Source organism: Palaemon carinicauda, chromosome 32 (genome assembly GCF_036898095.1).
Source record: "Palaemon carinicauda isolate YSFRI2023 chromosome 32, ASM3689809v2, whole genome shotgun sequence".
Taxonomy (NCBI): Eukaryota; Metazoa; Arthropoda; class Malacostraca; order Decapoda; family Palaemonidae; genus Palaemon; species Palaemon carinicauda.
In genome coordinates, this window is record NC_090756.1 from 24,497,972 (window position 1) to 24,514,382 (window position 16,411).

At 39.0% G+C, this 16,411-nt stretch overlaps 2 protein-coding genes across 2 annotated transcripts in view; both read left to right on the top strand.

The window, feature by feature from the left end:
- Nucleotides 1–16,411, top strand: part of LOC137625345 (uncharacterized) — a 544,968-nt gene that overhangs the window by 333,499 nt on the left and 195,058 nt on the right. The window lies entirely within an intron of this gene.
- The window catches only part of LOC137625344 (ubiquitin-conjugating enzyme E2 S-like), a 44,565-nt gene continuing 29,207 nt past the window's right edge, over nucleotides 1,054–16,411 (top strand). The window contains exon 1 of the mRNA XM_068356185.1: nucleotides 1,054–1,209. Within this exon, the coding sequence (XP_068212286.1) occupies nucleotides 1,198–1,209 (12 nt within the window). The 5' untranslated portion in view covers nucleotides 1,054–1,197. The remainder of the gene's footprint in view (nucleotides 1,210–16,411) is intronic.

Here is a 16,411-nt window from a genome sequence, read left to right on the forward strand (position 1 = left end):
AATGAACCGTAACCAGAGAGAAGGATCTAATATAGCATTGTCGGGCCAGTCAAAACACCCCATACACTCTAGCAGTAGTATCTCAACGGGTGGCTGGTGCCTTAGCATCTTGGTTCTCCAACTAGGGATGTAGATAATAATAATAATAATAATATTAATAATAATAACAATAATAAACACGCCAGTGGAAGGGCATGTGTGTTTTGCTGATATATATATATATATATATATATATATATATATATATATATATATATATATATATATATATATATATATATATGTATATATATATATATGTATATATATATATATATATATATATATATATATATATACAATACATGTGTGTGCGTGTGTATACATGAGCCAGCAATCGTATACAGTGTTATGCAATAAATCATGTTTAATGTATCATCCACTGTCATGATTCAGAAAAAAATCATGCATGTACAGGTTCTTCAATTAAACACTATATATATATATATATATATATATATATATATATATATATATATATATATATATATATATATACATATATATATATATATATATATACATATACATATATATATATATATATATATATATATATATATATATATATATATAAATATATATATATATATATATATATATATATATATATATATATAATATATATATATATATATATATATATATATATATATATATATATATATATATATATATATATATATATATATATATATACATTATCAGCTCTTTAAAGACAAAACTCAAACAAATAAACACACCTGTAACCTTGAAAAACTATACTCTTCCCTTTAAACCCCAAACATCAGGTAACAAAATCCGTTTAACAAATGTACATTTAAAATTCATTAAAGTTACCGAGCCAAGTTGAACCTGTTCTATTTAAATAGAGCGGGTCAGTTAAGACGATTATGCGCATGCGTGTAAATACTCACCGCTGATTGGTCTATTTCGAATCTTGATCCCCCCTCATTGGTCGGGATACGATACCCCTTACACTCCCTCCCCCCTTCCCATCCTGGCCTCCTACTACCACCCCCCACGGTCCCGTCGTCTCATTAAGGCAGATGAAAACAGTGAGAGAAGACGTTGCATATTTTCTCTGCTGCTGCCCCTCTGTGATATTAGCTTTTAACCATTGTTTCCCGTTGTTAATTTGGACGACACAATTTCCCAATGATGGCCTCGGTATGTTATCTCCTTTAATGTTAGATTTAACGCTTGAGCTGCCGAAGTAGACGAGTAAATCGTAACAATGTTTTGACAGGAGACTATTAGTAATGGGCCCAGACCCCCATAACGTCAAGACGACAGGAAAAAAAGAATCGTATTTTATAAGGAAATTAGCTCACTCTGATTCTTTTAGATCATTTATATAGTTTCTATTAGTAATATATTGTTTTAGGATATGTTATATTAAGGTTATTTATATTAGAATTATGGGTAAATCTTATTTTTAGTTCAAAGTTTAGATCGCTGTTAGACGGGTAATCTTATAACGGGGTCTTGGGATTGTCTTAATAAGCAGGTATTTATTTTTGACATTTTGCCCATTATATTATATCATTGCTTCATTTAAGTTATTTACCTCTAGAAAGAAAATGATAGGCATATTTGTAAGTGCATTTAAATATCCTTTATTTTCCTAGTAGCCTCGAGGCATAGGCTAGCATTAGACGACCTATACCCTAGGCTGTGCTAATAGGCGTTGAGATATTTAAATTGCTAAATACATAGCCATATATATTTACAAATATTTTACTTCATGAATTTCTGGAAGTTATGGCTTTTTCGTTCGGGCCTAACCACCCCAAAGCAGATTATTTTTAAGATGCGTATTTCTCTTTCATCAGTATTTATGCCATAATTGGCGAAAAAGTTCTTGCCTTACCTAACTTGGGTTACTTTATCAGCCATGAGGAGTCTATGAGCCTTTGATTAACCGTGCTTATCGTCGGAAGTCTTCCCTTTCAGCATTTCGCATGTCGTGGTACGGGCGTTAGTGTTGTCGTTAGCACCTCTTGCTTCGTACTGAGGCATAGGGTCCTTGCATCATTCGTTGGGGCCTCGCTTAGAGCTTTCTTTAAGCATCTAACTTACCTCCGTTTGCTCATTTCTGTCGCTTTGGCCATCCATCTTTCAACTTTATTCCATAGTTCAAGTACTTGGTTTTTCCACAGTTGTTTCTCCCACAACTGCTCTTCCCACATTTGCTTTTCCCACAATTACTCTTTCCATTTAGTCTCCTGGCCTCAGTGCTAGGCCGCTTAGCCCAAATTCTATAAATTCACGCTGGCTTGAAGATGGGCGTAATACGCTCAAGCACATTTTACGCACTGCTATGGATTAGGGCATCATGTTACGACATACAACTTTGATGTTTTAGCGTTGGGATTTAGACCCTAGGTCGGATCGGCTCTCGGGAATGACTTTTCTACCACTAGAGAGTTATGGGGTCTTTTGACTGGCCAGACAATAGTACAGTACATTGGATCTTTCTCTCTGGTTACGGTTCATTTTCCCTTTGCCTAACACATACACCGAATAGTCTGGCCTATTCCTTACACATCCTCTTCTGTCCTCATACATCTGACAACGCAGATTACCAAACAATTCTTCTTACTGCACTGTAATTGTTCAGTGGCCACTTATCTCTTTTTAAGGGTAGATGAGACTCTTTAGCCATGGTAAGCAGCTCTAATAGAAGGACACTCCAAAATCAAACCATTGTTCTCTTTCATAGTGCCATAGCCTCTGTACCATGGTCTTCCACTGTCTTGAGTTTGAGTTCTCTTGCTTGAGGGTACACTCGGGCACACTATTCTATCTTATTTCTCTTCCTCTTATTTTGTTAAAGTTTTTATAGTTTATATAGGAGATATTGATTTTGATCGCGTTGCTCTTCTTGAAAATATTTTATTTTTCTTTGTTTCCTTTCCTCACTGAGCTATTATCCCTGTTGGAGCCCCTGGGCTTATAGCATCCTGCATTTCCAATTAGGGTTGTAGCTTAGCAAGTAATGATAATAATAATAATACTACAGTGAACCCTCGTTTATCGCGGTAGATAGGTTCCAGTCGCGGCCGCGATAGGTGAAAATCCGCGAAGTAGTGACACCATATTTACCTATTTATTCAACATGTATATTCAGACTTTTAAAACCTTCCCTTGTACGTAGTACTGTTAACAAACTACCCTTTAATGTACAGAACACTTAATGCATGTACTACAGTACCCTAAACTAAAACAGGCACAAATATTTAAGGTGATTTTATATCATGCATTTCCTAAACATGCTAAAAAGCACGATAAAAAATGGCAACCAATGTTTTGTTTACATTTATCTCTGATCATAATGTAGAAACAAACTGGAGGTAGAGCTTTGCTTATTACCCAGACATATTTCCCATACTTTTCCCTTAGAACTACATCACATCTTCCTACTTTAATATATATATATATATATATATATATATATATATATATATATATATATATATATATATATATATATATATATATATATACATATATGTATATATATATATATGTGTGTGTGTGTATATATATATATATTTATATGTATACACATATACATACCTACATATATACATAAATACATGCATACATATATATATATATATAGGAATTACAGGTGGAGATATAATATTTGGTGTGCAGCAGGGTCCAAAAAACATCAGTTAACAGGCCATAATTTATTTAGAGACGTTTCGAACATTGCAATGTTCATTATCAATCTGTAAAAGATATAAATATAAAATTCTTAAAATTTGTACAATAATTTAAAACAAAATAGTAAAAGAGTATTAAAACATTATTGATTTTATAACGGAAAATCGTAAAAAACTAAAACAGTAAAACAAAAGAGAACCAGTGCTCACCAGACCATCCATAGGAAAAGGTGAAGAACGAATGAGTAAAAATTGTTACCCACCTACGACTTCAGTTATGCTAAGAAAAGAGGAGAGGCAGAGATATTAGAGTTTAAAGAAGGAACAAGCCGTTTGATATATAATGACTCAAGGGTAGTTAGAAATTCGCTTTGTTTTGTCCCACCAATAATTGTAAAGTGATTTTTGTTTACTTGGATTTTGCATGCCGCCATTTGCAAAATCCAAGTAAACAAAAATCACTTTACAATTATTGGTGGGACAAAACAAAGCGAATTTCTAACTACCCTTGAGTCATTATATATCAAACGGCTTGTTCTTTCTTTAAACTCTAATATCTCTGCCTCTCCTCTTTTCTTAGCATAACTGAAGTCGTAGGTGGGTAACAATTTTTACTCATTCGTTCTTCACCTTTTCCTATGGATGGTCTGGTGAGCACTGGTTCTCTTTTGTTTTACTGTTTTAGTTTTTTACGATTTTCCGTTATAAAATCAATAATGTTTTAATACTCTTTTACTATTTTGTTTTAAATTATTGTACAAATTTTAAGAATTTTATATTTATATCTTTTACAGATTGATAATGAACATTGCAATGTTCGAAACGTCTCTAAATAAATTATGGCCTGTTAACTGATGTTTTTTGGACCCTGCTGCACACCAAATATATATATATATATATATATATATATATATATATATATACTGTATATATATATATATATATATTACTGTATATATATGGGTTATGGAAAAAATCCGCAATGGTCGAACTGCGAAGTAGCGAGGGTTCACTGTAGTTTGAAAAAAATTATTGAGGTATTTCTGCTCAAGTTTAATGCGACTGGTCTGCCTAACATTTTTTTTTCACTACCTCTATATGAACTTGTTTTCCCTTAGGTTACTATAATTATATACCCCAGTTTTTTATAATTACATTCCCCAAATTATTATAATTATATCCCCCCTGATATAGTAATGGTAGTTGTTTTTGCATATGTTGGCCTAGGCAACAGCCACCCATTGAGATACTACTGCTTGATAGTTATTGAGTTTTTTGATTGGCCAGACATTGCTAGTGTACATTGGATGCCTCCATGGTTACAGATCATTTTCCCTTTATCTATACCTATACCGAATAGCAGGGCCTATTCTTTACACATTTTCTTTTGTCCTCAAACACCCAACAACACTAAGATAAACAAGAAATGCTTCTTCACTCATGGGATTTACTACTGCACCATATTTGTTCAGTGGCTACTTCCTCATGGTAAGGGTAGAAGAGAGACTAGTTATGGTAAGCAGCTCTTCTAGGAGAAGGATACTCCAAAATCAAACCATTGTTCTCTGGTCTTGGGTAGTGCCATAACCTGTGTACAATGGCCTTCCACTGTCTTGGATTACAGTTCTCTTGCTTGATGGTACACTCGGGTACACTTCTGTTTACTTATTTCTTTACCTCATGTTGCTGTTTATCCTGTTATTATTATTATTACTAGCCAAGCTACAACCCTAGTTGGAAAAGCAACATGCTATAAGCCCAAGGGCTCCAATAGGGAAACATAGCCCAGTGAGGAAAGGAAATAAATTAATGATAAATTCTAAAAACAGTAACAACGTCAAAACAGATATGTCCTATGTAAACTATTAACAACGTCAAAAACAGATATGTCATATAACTAAAAAGACTCACGTTAGCCTGGTCAACTTAAAAAAAGTTGCTGTTGGAGTCTTGTGCTTATAACACCCTACTTTTCTAAAATTTGTGATTTGGCCAACGGCCAAATAAGCTTACAGAGATCGAATTGCTACTTGTAATATTACGAGCTGTCATCACCACCACATTGGAAGAAGCTCCGCCATGTCACTATGTTGAACCCCAGCTTAGGTTCGGTTCTGTCGTAGGTTTGAAGCTTTACCTTGGCCTGTGGCTCATTAATTTCTTGTGTGATGTTCCTTCACCGAGTGCGTTGCAATTATATTTTCTTGTCATAGTATTGCCAGTTTTTTATTTTTTTTTTTTGCTTGCGGTTGTTACAACAGAAGTTCTTTATTGGTCTTTTTTTCCAATATATTCATAAAATAGAGAATAGTGTGCTTCTTCCTTGCCATCTAAGGATGGTAGTAGGCTAGACAGGGCACCAGCCACCCGTTGAGATACTACTGCTGGCCAAACTGTACTATATTGGATCCTTCTCTCTGGTTACGGTTCACTTTCCCTTTGCCTACACCGAATAGTCTGGCATATTCTTTACAAATTCTCCTCCGTCCTCATACACCTGACAACACTGAGATTACTAAACAATTCTTCTTTATCAAAGGGGTTAACTACTGCACTGTAATTGTTCAGTGTCCACTTTCCTCTTGGTAAGGGTAGAAGAGACTCTTTAGCTATGGTAAGCAGCTCTTCTAGGAGGAGGACACTCCAAAATCAAACCATTGTTCTCTAGTCTTGGGTAGTGCCATAGCCTCTGTACCATGGTCTTTCACTATCTTGGTTTAGAGTTCTCTTGCTTGAGGGTACACTCGGGCACACTATTTTATCTAATTTCTCTTCCTCATGTTTTGTTAAAGTTTTTGTAGTTTATATAGGAGATATTTATTTTCAATATTAATCTTACCCGATAATCATGTAGCTGTCAACTCCGTTGCCCGACAGAATTCTACGGAAGGGATACGCCAGCGATCGCTATACAAGAGGGGGGTGTACTCACAAGCGCCACCTGTGGCCAGGTACTGCAGTACTTCTTGTTGACACCACCTCAATTTTTCCTCTGTCGTGCCTCCGGCTAGACCTACATGGATACGCTGTTGATTCTGGAGTTTTTTGCTCACGATTTGGTGATGTATTTGCTCTAGAGTTTAGCTTTCGCTATTCAGGAAGTTTTATCATTAGCTTAGCTAGCTTTTGGAATTAATTTGATTAATTATGGTGACGAAGAGAGTATGAACTCTCTTTCACTTTTAATGGCCGACCCTTCCCTTAGACGGAAGTGTTGGTGTCTAAGAGAGTATAGACTCTCTTTCTTAATTTTGCTTAACAAAAGTTATAGATTTATTTTATATCTCTCCGCCTTTTACAGGCCTCTTCGATTAACTTCCTTTTATTATAAACTTATTAAAATTAATTTTTATATTTGTTTATATTCGACCTTTCCTAATAGTAGGCGGTCTTTTCTTGGTACCGAAGTTAATTAACATTGAGCCCGTCATTTCGATTTTACCTGTTAACATATTATGCTATTTTAATGTTTTTGAAAGAATTTCTTTGATAGTCTCGTACTGTTTTCAAAGTTGAACTAACGTTTTGTTTTGTCTCTGCAGTTGTTGACGTTCAGAACGTTCAACTTGCGCTCTATCGTTACGATAGAGAGAGAATTTTCACGGTGTCACGTTGCAGTAAGAGTAACCGTTGCTAGCGTTTTGTTCATTCTTTCTTAGCTTAATGGTTTTAATTCTAATAAAGGAACTTTTTATTTGGGAAATATTTCAATTTTTTTTCCTTTAACAATAATATGTTTTAACGATATATATGATTGGGCTCTTCTCTCAGGTTCTAAGTCAAAAGAGAGAGAGAGAGAGAGATAGAGACGGAGGGAGAGAGAGGAGGATAAACGTTTCGTTCAAGCGAGTAACGTTGTTATCGTTTTTGCTCTTCTCCCTAGTCTCTTTAGGGGAAGAAGGTAAACGTTTCTAGAGTTTTATTCTTGTTCTCAAGCTTTATGCGGTGAGAGATTTTAAACGTAGTTTATTTGATCTAGTGTTTAGTCTCTTTCCAGCCACTGAATTATTTATCTTTCATTAGATTTTTCTGTTACATTGTAATTCTGTTTTCGCAATTACTAACTTTTAAGGAAGGATAGAATTGCGTGTTTCAGGTACAAACCACTTAAAGTTTCGAGTTCAGTGAAATAAGTGCAAACAGAAAATCAAAAGTGATAAGTGATTAGCGCAAAGTGTTACAGTGTTGCGTTCGAGGGTTCGTCTGTTCGTGCCAGTTGTTCGCCTAGTCTGGGACCTCTTACAAGCTCCCAAGCCCAGGGGAGAAGTAATGTCGAAGGACTTATGGGTTCAGCAGGCCTTGATCGACGAACAGACGTTTTCCCTCCGTGGTTTCGGGTGTATCTACACACGTTGCCGACGTGATCACCCCACCCACACAAAGACGAGAGAGCCCTTTTATTCCTCGTCTGCGGAAGAGGTTTCTCGCAGAAACCATGGACCAAATCTTGCAGCTTTTAAGTGCAAGTCGGTCCCTTCCGCACAAGTCCAACTCCTAGGTGTAGCCATTAGCCCTGGGTCATTTCGGACTTGCTGCAGTACGACAACTGCACACCTCCCAGAGAGGCAAGGTGGTATCGCAACAGGCAGTAGCTCCGTCTGTTGCCGCACCAGCTGTTTTAGACCCTCAGTCTCAACGGACAGTAGCTCCGTTTGTTGTTGTCTTTCTTAAACTCTAGTGGTCTTTGCTGCAAACAATGCAGTCTCAGCTTGCGGTGTTGATGCAGGAGTTTCAGGCAGAGAAGGTTAATACACCTCCTCCTGCGAACGCTCCTCCTCCTCTGCGCAGTACAATCTGCCAGACGTATGAGGTTGAGGCTCCTCAAGCTACCTCCATGCGTGAGCTACCGCGTTGGGAGTTGCCAGTTACCAGCGTTGTGCAGCAACCTCCACCTTCCTTAAGGCAACCTCAACAATGGGAACAGGAGTCTTATGCCTTACTTCCTCCTCTTCCTTTGAGGCAAGAGTTTCTTGCAGTTAGACCATCTTCGAGGCAACAACCTCTTGAGGTACGACAACCTCTACCATCCTTGAGGCAGCCACCTCAGCTCTCGCAGCTGCTACCTCCACTTTCCTCAAGGCGAGAACCTCAACTCTTGAGGCTAGCACCTCAAGAACCTCAACTCGTGAGACAGGAACTGCGTTCTGCGCAGCCGCTACCTCAACTCTCGCAGCTCACACCTCAAGAACCTCAACTCGTGAGACAGGAACCTGCTACTGCGCATCCACCTCAACCCTTGAGGCAAGCGCAACTCTTGAGGCAGGAACCTCATGCTATGAGTCAGCCACCTCAACGCATGCATCTGCCACTTTCTCCTCAGCTTGAGCCTCTTCCCATTCAACTTTGAAATAACAAATGACAATAATAACACCTCATTACTTTCATAACTGGCATTTGTAAAACATATACATGTATGCCTACACAAACATTATGATAATGGAGGTTATTCGTATTACTTAAAAAAAAAAAAAAAAAAAAAAAAAAAATATATATGTATTCCTTGCAATATATTTTTAACAAAATCGCAAAAATATGGCAAAAATATCTTCAAAACAAAAATGAATCATGAGTTATGAATGTAATGTAAATATTATGTTGATATTAAAACCCCATGCAAGCATGCATGAAGTAATGCAGTGTTGCCAACAGGGCGAGTTTCCCTTTCCTGAGGTGAAGTAGATTATAGTACGTATATTTAGTGCAGCTTAATTCTACGATTATCATGCCGGCTATCAAATTCATCAACAAAACAGTCTAAATCAATTCCCTCGGCACGTGCACTTTCAATGGACAGTAATGCGATATTACTCAATCTAGCACTGGTCATGGAATTTCTGAGAAATGTTACACGCCATGCAACATGCTCTGCTTACCTTACAGCATGCTCTACATACAGCATGCTCTGCATACCTTACCGCATGCTTCTCAGTCACACATCTTTGGTTTTTGCCAACTCACTAGACTGTCAAGCAGTTTCATAACGTTGCCTTCTAGTCTGCTGCTTTTGCATCAGTGAAACCCTCACTGAGAGAACTTAGCTTTTCTCGGATATGGTCCCTGTAGATGAGAAAGTGCTTTTCTCCCTCCTTCTGATATTCCCTTGAGGACTCTGTCATTTGGAGAGGAGCCTTTAGCTGCGTAGCCTCCTTTGGACTTTTATTTAAGCATAACATGCTTCCAGGGAAGGTAATGGTTCCACTTCAGTCGCTAACCCCGTCTGTTACCACACCTGCTCCCATAGACCTTGAGCTGTGTTGCAAGACATGCAGTCCAAGCTTAGTCCTTGTTAGAGGATTTTTTGTTTACGGAGTCAGTGTGTCACTGGGAAGACGTTCAACAACCAGCAGAAGTGACTTGTTGTGACGCAGTGCGGCAACCTCAGCAACCCGATAAGGAGTTGTCTGTACGACCCAGACAGTCTAGACAGCTTCGGGTTGTCACTGTACTTCCTCGCTTCCCCATGGTTGACAGTTCACAGACTGTGCAGCAGGACCATGATCTTGTGTCCGGCTCCGTCAGACGACTGGCTTTTAAGAGCTCCCACAAGTCGTCGCTGTCTGGAGATTCTCAGATGGACTATGGATCTGACCAAGGAACTGGGCCTCCTGGTCAATTTTGAGGAGTCCCAGCTCGTCCCATCCCAGACCATTGTCTACCTGGGTATGGATCTTCAGAGTCGAGCTTTTCGGGCTTTTCCGTCGGCCACAAGGATCTTCCAAGCCCTAGAATGCATCCAGAGCATGCTGAGAAGGAACCGATGCTCAGTCAGGTAGTGGATGAGTCTAACAGGGACACTTTCATCGCTGGCCCTGTTCATCGTGTTAGGGAGACTCCACCTCCGCCCCCTTCAGTATCATCTAGCTGCTCACTGGATAAAGGACATGACGCTAGAGACGGTCTCAGTTCCTGTTTCCGAAGAGAGGAGGTCTTCTCTCGCGTGATGTAAGAACAGCTTTCTTCTCAAGGAAGTCTACCTTTGGCTGTTCAGAAACCCGACCGCCGTCTCCTCTCGGACGCATCAGACACGGGCTGGGGTGCGACTTTGGACGGACAGGAATGCTCGGGAACATGGAATCAGGAGCAAAGGACACTTCACATCAATTGCAAGGAGTTGTTGGCGGTTCTTCTGGCCTTGATAAACTTCAAGTCCCTCCAGCTTAACAAGTTGGTGGAGGTGGACTCTGACAACACCACAGCCCTGGCTTACATCTCCAAGCAGGGAGGGACTCTTTCGTGGAAGTTGTTCTAGATCGCAAGGGACCTCCTCATCTGGTCAAAAGATCGAAAGCTCACGCTGGTAACGAGGTTCATTCAGGGCGGTATGAATGTCATGGCAGATCGCCTCAGCCGGAAGGGTCAGGTCATCCCCACAGAGTGGACCCTTCACAAGAATGTTTGCAGCAGACTTTGGGCCCTGTGGGGTCAGCCAACCATAGATCTGTTCGCTACCTCGATAACCTAGAGACTCCTGTTGTATTGTTCTCCGATTCCAGACCCAGCAGCAGTTCACGTGGATGCTTTTCTGCTGGATTGGTCCCATCTCGACCTGTATGCATTCCCGCCGTTCAAGATTGTCAACAGGGTACTTCAGAAGTTCTCCTCTCGCAAAGGGACACGGCTGACGTTGGTTGGCTCCGCTCTGGCCCGCGAGAGAATGGTTCATAGAGGTACTGCAATGGCTGGTCGACATTCCCAGGACTCTTCCTCTAGGAGTGAACCTTCTACGTCAACCTCACGTAAAGAAGGTACACCCAAACCTCCACGCTCTTCGTCTGACTGCCTTCAGACTTTCGAAAGACTCTCAAGAGCTAGGGGCTTTTCGAAGGAGGCAGCCAGAGCGATTGCCAGAGCAAGGAGAACATCCACTCTCAGAGTCTATCAGTCTCAAGGGGAAGTCTTCCGAAGCTGGTACAAGACCAATGCAGTTTCCTCAACCAGTACCACTGTAACCCAGATTGCTGACTTCCTGTTACATCTAAGGAAAGTAAGATCCCTTTCAGCTCCTACGATCAAGGGTTACAGAAGCATGTTGGCAGCGGTTTTCCGCCACAGAGGCTTGGATCTTTCCACCAACAAAGATCTACAGGACCTCCTTAGGTCTTTTGAGACCTCAAAGGAACGTCGGTTGTCCACTCCAGGCTGGAATCTAGACGTGGTCCTAAGGTTCCTTATGTCATCAAGATTTGAACCTCTCCAATCAGCCTCTTTTTAGGACCTCACATTAAAAACTCTTTTCCTCGTGTGCTTGACAACAGCTAAAAGAGTAAGTGAGATCCACGCCTTCAGCAGGATCATAGTTTTCACATCTGAAACGGCTACATGTTCCTTGCAGCTCGGTTTTTGCTAAACGAGCTTCCTTCACGTCCTTGGCCTAAGTCGTTCGAGATCCCAAGCCTGTCCAACTTGGTGGGGAATGAACTGAAGAGAGTACTTTGCCCAGTTAGAGCTCTTAGGTACTATCTAAAAAGGTCTTAACCTTTACGAGGACAATCAGAAGCCTTATGGTGTGCTATCAAGAAGCCTTCTTTTCCAAGGTCTAAGAACTCAGTTTCTTACTATTCAGGCTTCTGATTAGGGAAGCACATTCTCATCTGAAGGAAGAAGACCTTGCTTTGCTGAAGGTAAGGACACATGAAGTGAGAGCTGTGGCTACTTCAGTGGCCTTCAAACAGAACCGTTCTCTGCAGAGTGTTATGGATGCAACCTATTGGAGAAGCAAGTCAGTGTTCGCATCATTCTATCTCAAAGATGTCCAGTCTCTTTACGAGTACTGCTACACCCTGGGACCATTCGTAGCAACGAATGCAGTAGTAGGCGGGGGCTCAGCCACTACATTCCCATAATCCCATAACCTTTTAACCTTTCTCTTGAATACTTTTTATGGGTTGTACGGTCGGCTAAGAAGCCTTCCACATCCTTGTTGATTTGGCGGGTGGTCAATTCTTTCTTGAGAAGCGCCGAGGTTAAAGGTTGTGATGAGGTCCTTTAGTATGGGTTGCAGCCCTTGATACTTCAGCACCTTAGAGTTGTTCAGCCTCCTAAGAGGAACGCTGCGCTCAGTAAGGAAGACGAACTTATTTAAGGCAGAGTAATGGCTCAAGTCGACTTCCTTACCAGGTACTTATAATTTCATTGTTATTTTGAATAACTGATAATATGAAATACGGGATACTTAGCTTCTTGATATACATGTACACTGGTTTTCACCCACCTCCCTGGGTGTGAATCAGCTACATGATTATCGGGTAAGATTAATATTGAAAAATGTTATTTTCATTAGTAAAATAAATTTTTGAATATACTTACCCGATAATCATGATTTAATTGACCCACCCTTCCTCCCCATAGAACCAGTGGACCGAGGAAAAATTGAGGTGGTGTCAACAAGAAGTACTGCAGTACCTGGCCACAGGTGGCGCTTGTGAGTACACCCCCCTCTTGTATAGCGATCGCTGGCGTATCCCTTCCGTAGAATTCTGTCGGGCAACGGAGTTGACAGCTACATGATTATCGGGTAAGTATATTCAAAAATTTATTTTACTAATGAAAATAACATTTTTAATTTTATTCTTAAAATATTTATTTTTTACTTGTTTCCTTTCCTCACTGGGCTATTTTCCCTGGTGGAGCCCCTGGGCTTGTAGCATTCTTTTTTCCAACTGGGGTTGTAGCTTAGCAATTAATAATAACAATAATAATATTCCAGAATTGTTTTGGTTTGTGTTTCTACCTATCATTTCCCTTATATCTCCCCTTTCCCCATTTTGCTTTTATCATTCCCAGCAAAATTACTCATTGCGTCCAACTAAAATGTTTTAAGAATGACGCTATGCGATGGGGTAACTTGACAAGGATTATAATTGAGCAGATGATGAATAAGAAAATGGTGAAATGAGAATGGCAAGTGTAGTAAAGATTACAGAGGTGATAAGAGTGTCGTGGCTGAGATGGTGTGGGCGCGTGTTTAGGATGGATGATGGGGAAAGAATGAGGCCGGTTGGGAGGAATTTATGGGGGAAGATCGAGGAGGCAGCAGAGAATTAGATGACGAGAAGGAGGTTTGGTAGAAGATGCTTTTGATAGGAAGTATTTGAGAGGATGCATCAGGCAACTGACCCCGTACTATAGGGATAGCGGAGGAAAAGAAAAATATATCTACAAGAAAAAAAGGAATGTGGTCCAAGAGTAGTATTAATATATTAGACTCTTGCTTAAGGTTCAGTAGTTATGAGTTGATGAAACGTCCTATTGATAACTTGTTAATGATTATATATCCTGCTATAAATTGATTGTATTTTGAATTCAGACAAGCATTAATGTAGACATATCTCCTTAAATTCTTGTTGTCTCATTTCTAAGGAGGTAACTTTCTGTATTGGAAAAGCATTTATAAAGGAACTAGGTAAATTTTGACAGGTGTGACTCATGATATTCAATCTAACTCATTCCTGCATAATTACCTCCGTCAACGAAGTTGGAAGGAGGTTATGTTTTAACCCCTGTTTGTGAACAGCTTCCTGGCCACAATTTTAATCGTAGTGTAATGAAACTTGCAGGGGTTAAGTGTTATGTAAAAAGCTGGATATGATTTAATTTTGGAAGGTCGCGGTCAAGCAAAATGTCCAGTTCACGTAATCAGCCGTAAGTTGGGACATCGTTGTCACAGAGACTTCAAACTTGGTTCATAATTGAGTCAATACATGTTAACGTCAAAAGGTCAAGGTCAAGAGATAAGCTGCCGTAACGGAGGTCTGCGCTCTTCTTAGTGCCCCTCTAGTTTTGAATGAAATTATGATAAAAATTCTCATGAGGTTAACGGTAAATTTGAAGTAAATTATGGAAAAAAATCTTAAGGTTTTACTTTCCTTTAAGGGCTGCTTTCCTGGAAATCTGTACTCTCTACAGGACCTTCGCATTCAGTTTATCGTATACCTTCCAGATGCATTTAGCATTTCACGGCACATACAGTGAACCCTCGTTTATCGCGGTAGATAGGTTCCAGTCGCGGCCGCGATAGGTGAAAATCCGCGAAGTAGTGACACCATATTTACCTATTTATTCAACATGTATATTCAGACTTTTAAAACCTTCCCTTGTACGTAGTACTGTTAACAAACTACCCTTTAATGTACAGAACACTTAATGCATGTACTACAGTACCCTAAACTAAAACAGGAACAAATATTAAAGGTGATTTTATATCATGCATTTCCTAAACATGCTAAAAAGCACGATAAAAAATGGCAACCAATGTTTTGTTTACATTTATCTCTGATCATAATGTAGAAACAAACTGGAGGTAGAGCTTTGCTTATTACCCAGACATATTTCCCATACTTTTCCCTTAGAACTACATCACATCTTCCTACTTTATATATATATATATATATATATATATATATATATATATATATATGTGTGTGTGTGTGTGTGTATATATATATATATATTTATATGTATACACATATACATACCTACATACTGTATATACATAAATACATGCATACATATATATATATATATATATTACTGTATATATATGGGTTATGGAAAAAATCCGCGAAGTGGTGAATCCGCGATGGTCGAACCGCGAAGTAGCGAGGGTTCACTGTACTGCCTTTATTGTCATTTCCACATCATGAAAGCACTTAGAAAAAGGGATTTTGACAAAGGAAAAATCTATTTCTGGGGAGAGACCTGTTTCGGCCGGTGAAAAGGTCCTTCTTTACAGTTTTCTGATATAAATCTTCCAAATATACCAGAGAAAGATAAAAGCATGGAATGCAGAGGTTACTACCCTCGCGCGAGCACCTTGTGGGTGTCGTGTATACATCAGGGGCGTGTGAAAACCACTATTCACAGGCTGTCTTCCATTTAGATAATTCCTTCATCAAAGGGAAGGGCCGTAACAAAAGCCCTAGAAACCACACTTGGACCACGCCACCGACACCTAACACGCGCGCCCTCTAGGACATCCTTCTGTTTTGGACTTGCTCGTGTAGTTGAATCTTCAGTTTCCTCTTGAAAGTCTCAATATTTTCATTCTTTTGGATGTCTACTGGGAGCTTATTGTATAGTCTTGGTGCTGCATATTTGAAAGATCTAGAATTGAAGTAGACATATCTTTTTTGCAGTAGTTTGAAACTATAACTCTTCTCGCTGCGCAATATGTAGCAATTCTCTTAGATATTTTGGACGTCTGGTTGTAATAACTAATAGGTTATTGTACATACCGTATTTTAAACTCAATTCTTGCTTTAGTAGGCAGCCTGCGTAATTCAGTCAGTATAGGAGTTATCATTTCTCAGCGAAATTGAAGGAAATAAGGAAAATATTCTCAGGTTTAGTTGTTCAGTAAGACTAATTAGGAGTAAAAGACACTAAAGTAAATATACAGTATGTAAAGAAATAAAACTGCTTGGGTTACGATTAAGAAAAAAGTAACGTACAGTAATATAGAAAAAAACTAGAAGCGGAAACTTTACTGGAAAATTTCTCTCTGGTAAATGTTGAGTAAAATAAAGATAAACCTTCAAGATATTTATAAATTAAAGTTTCTTTATTGAAAAAATATATTGCAGTAAATTGTTTTTACAAAATCAAATTTAGTAATATTAGTTCCAACGGCAAATTATTATTATTATTACTGTACTAGCCAAGCTACAACCCTAGTTGGAAGGGCAAGATGCTATAAGCCC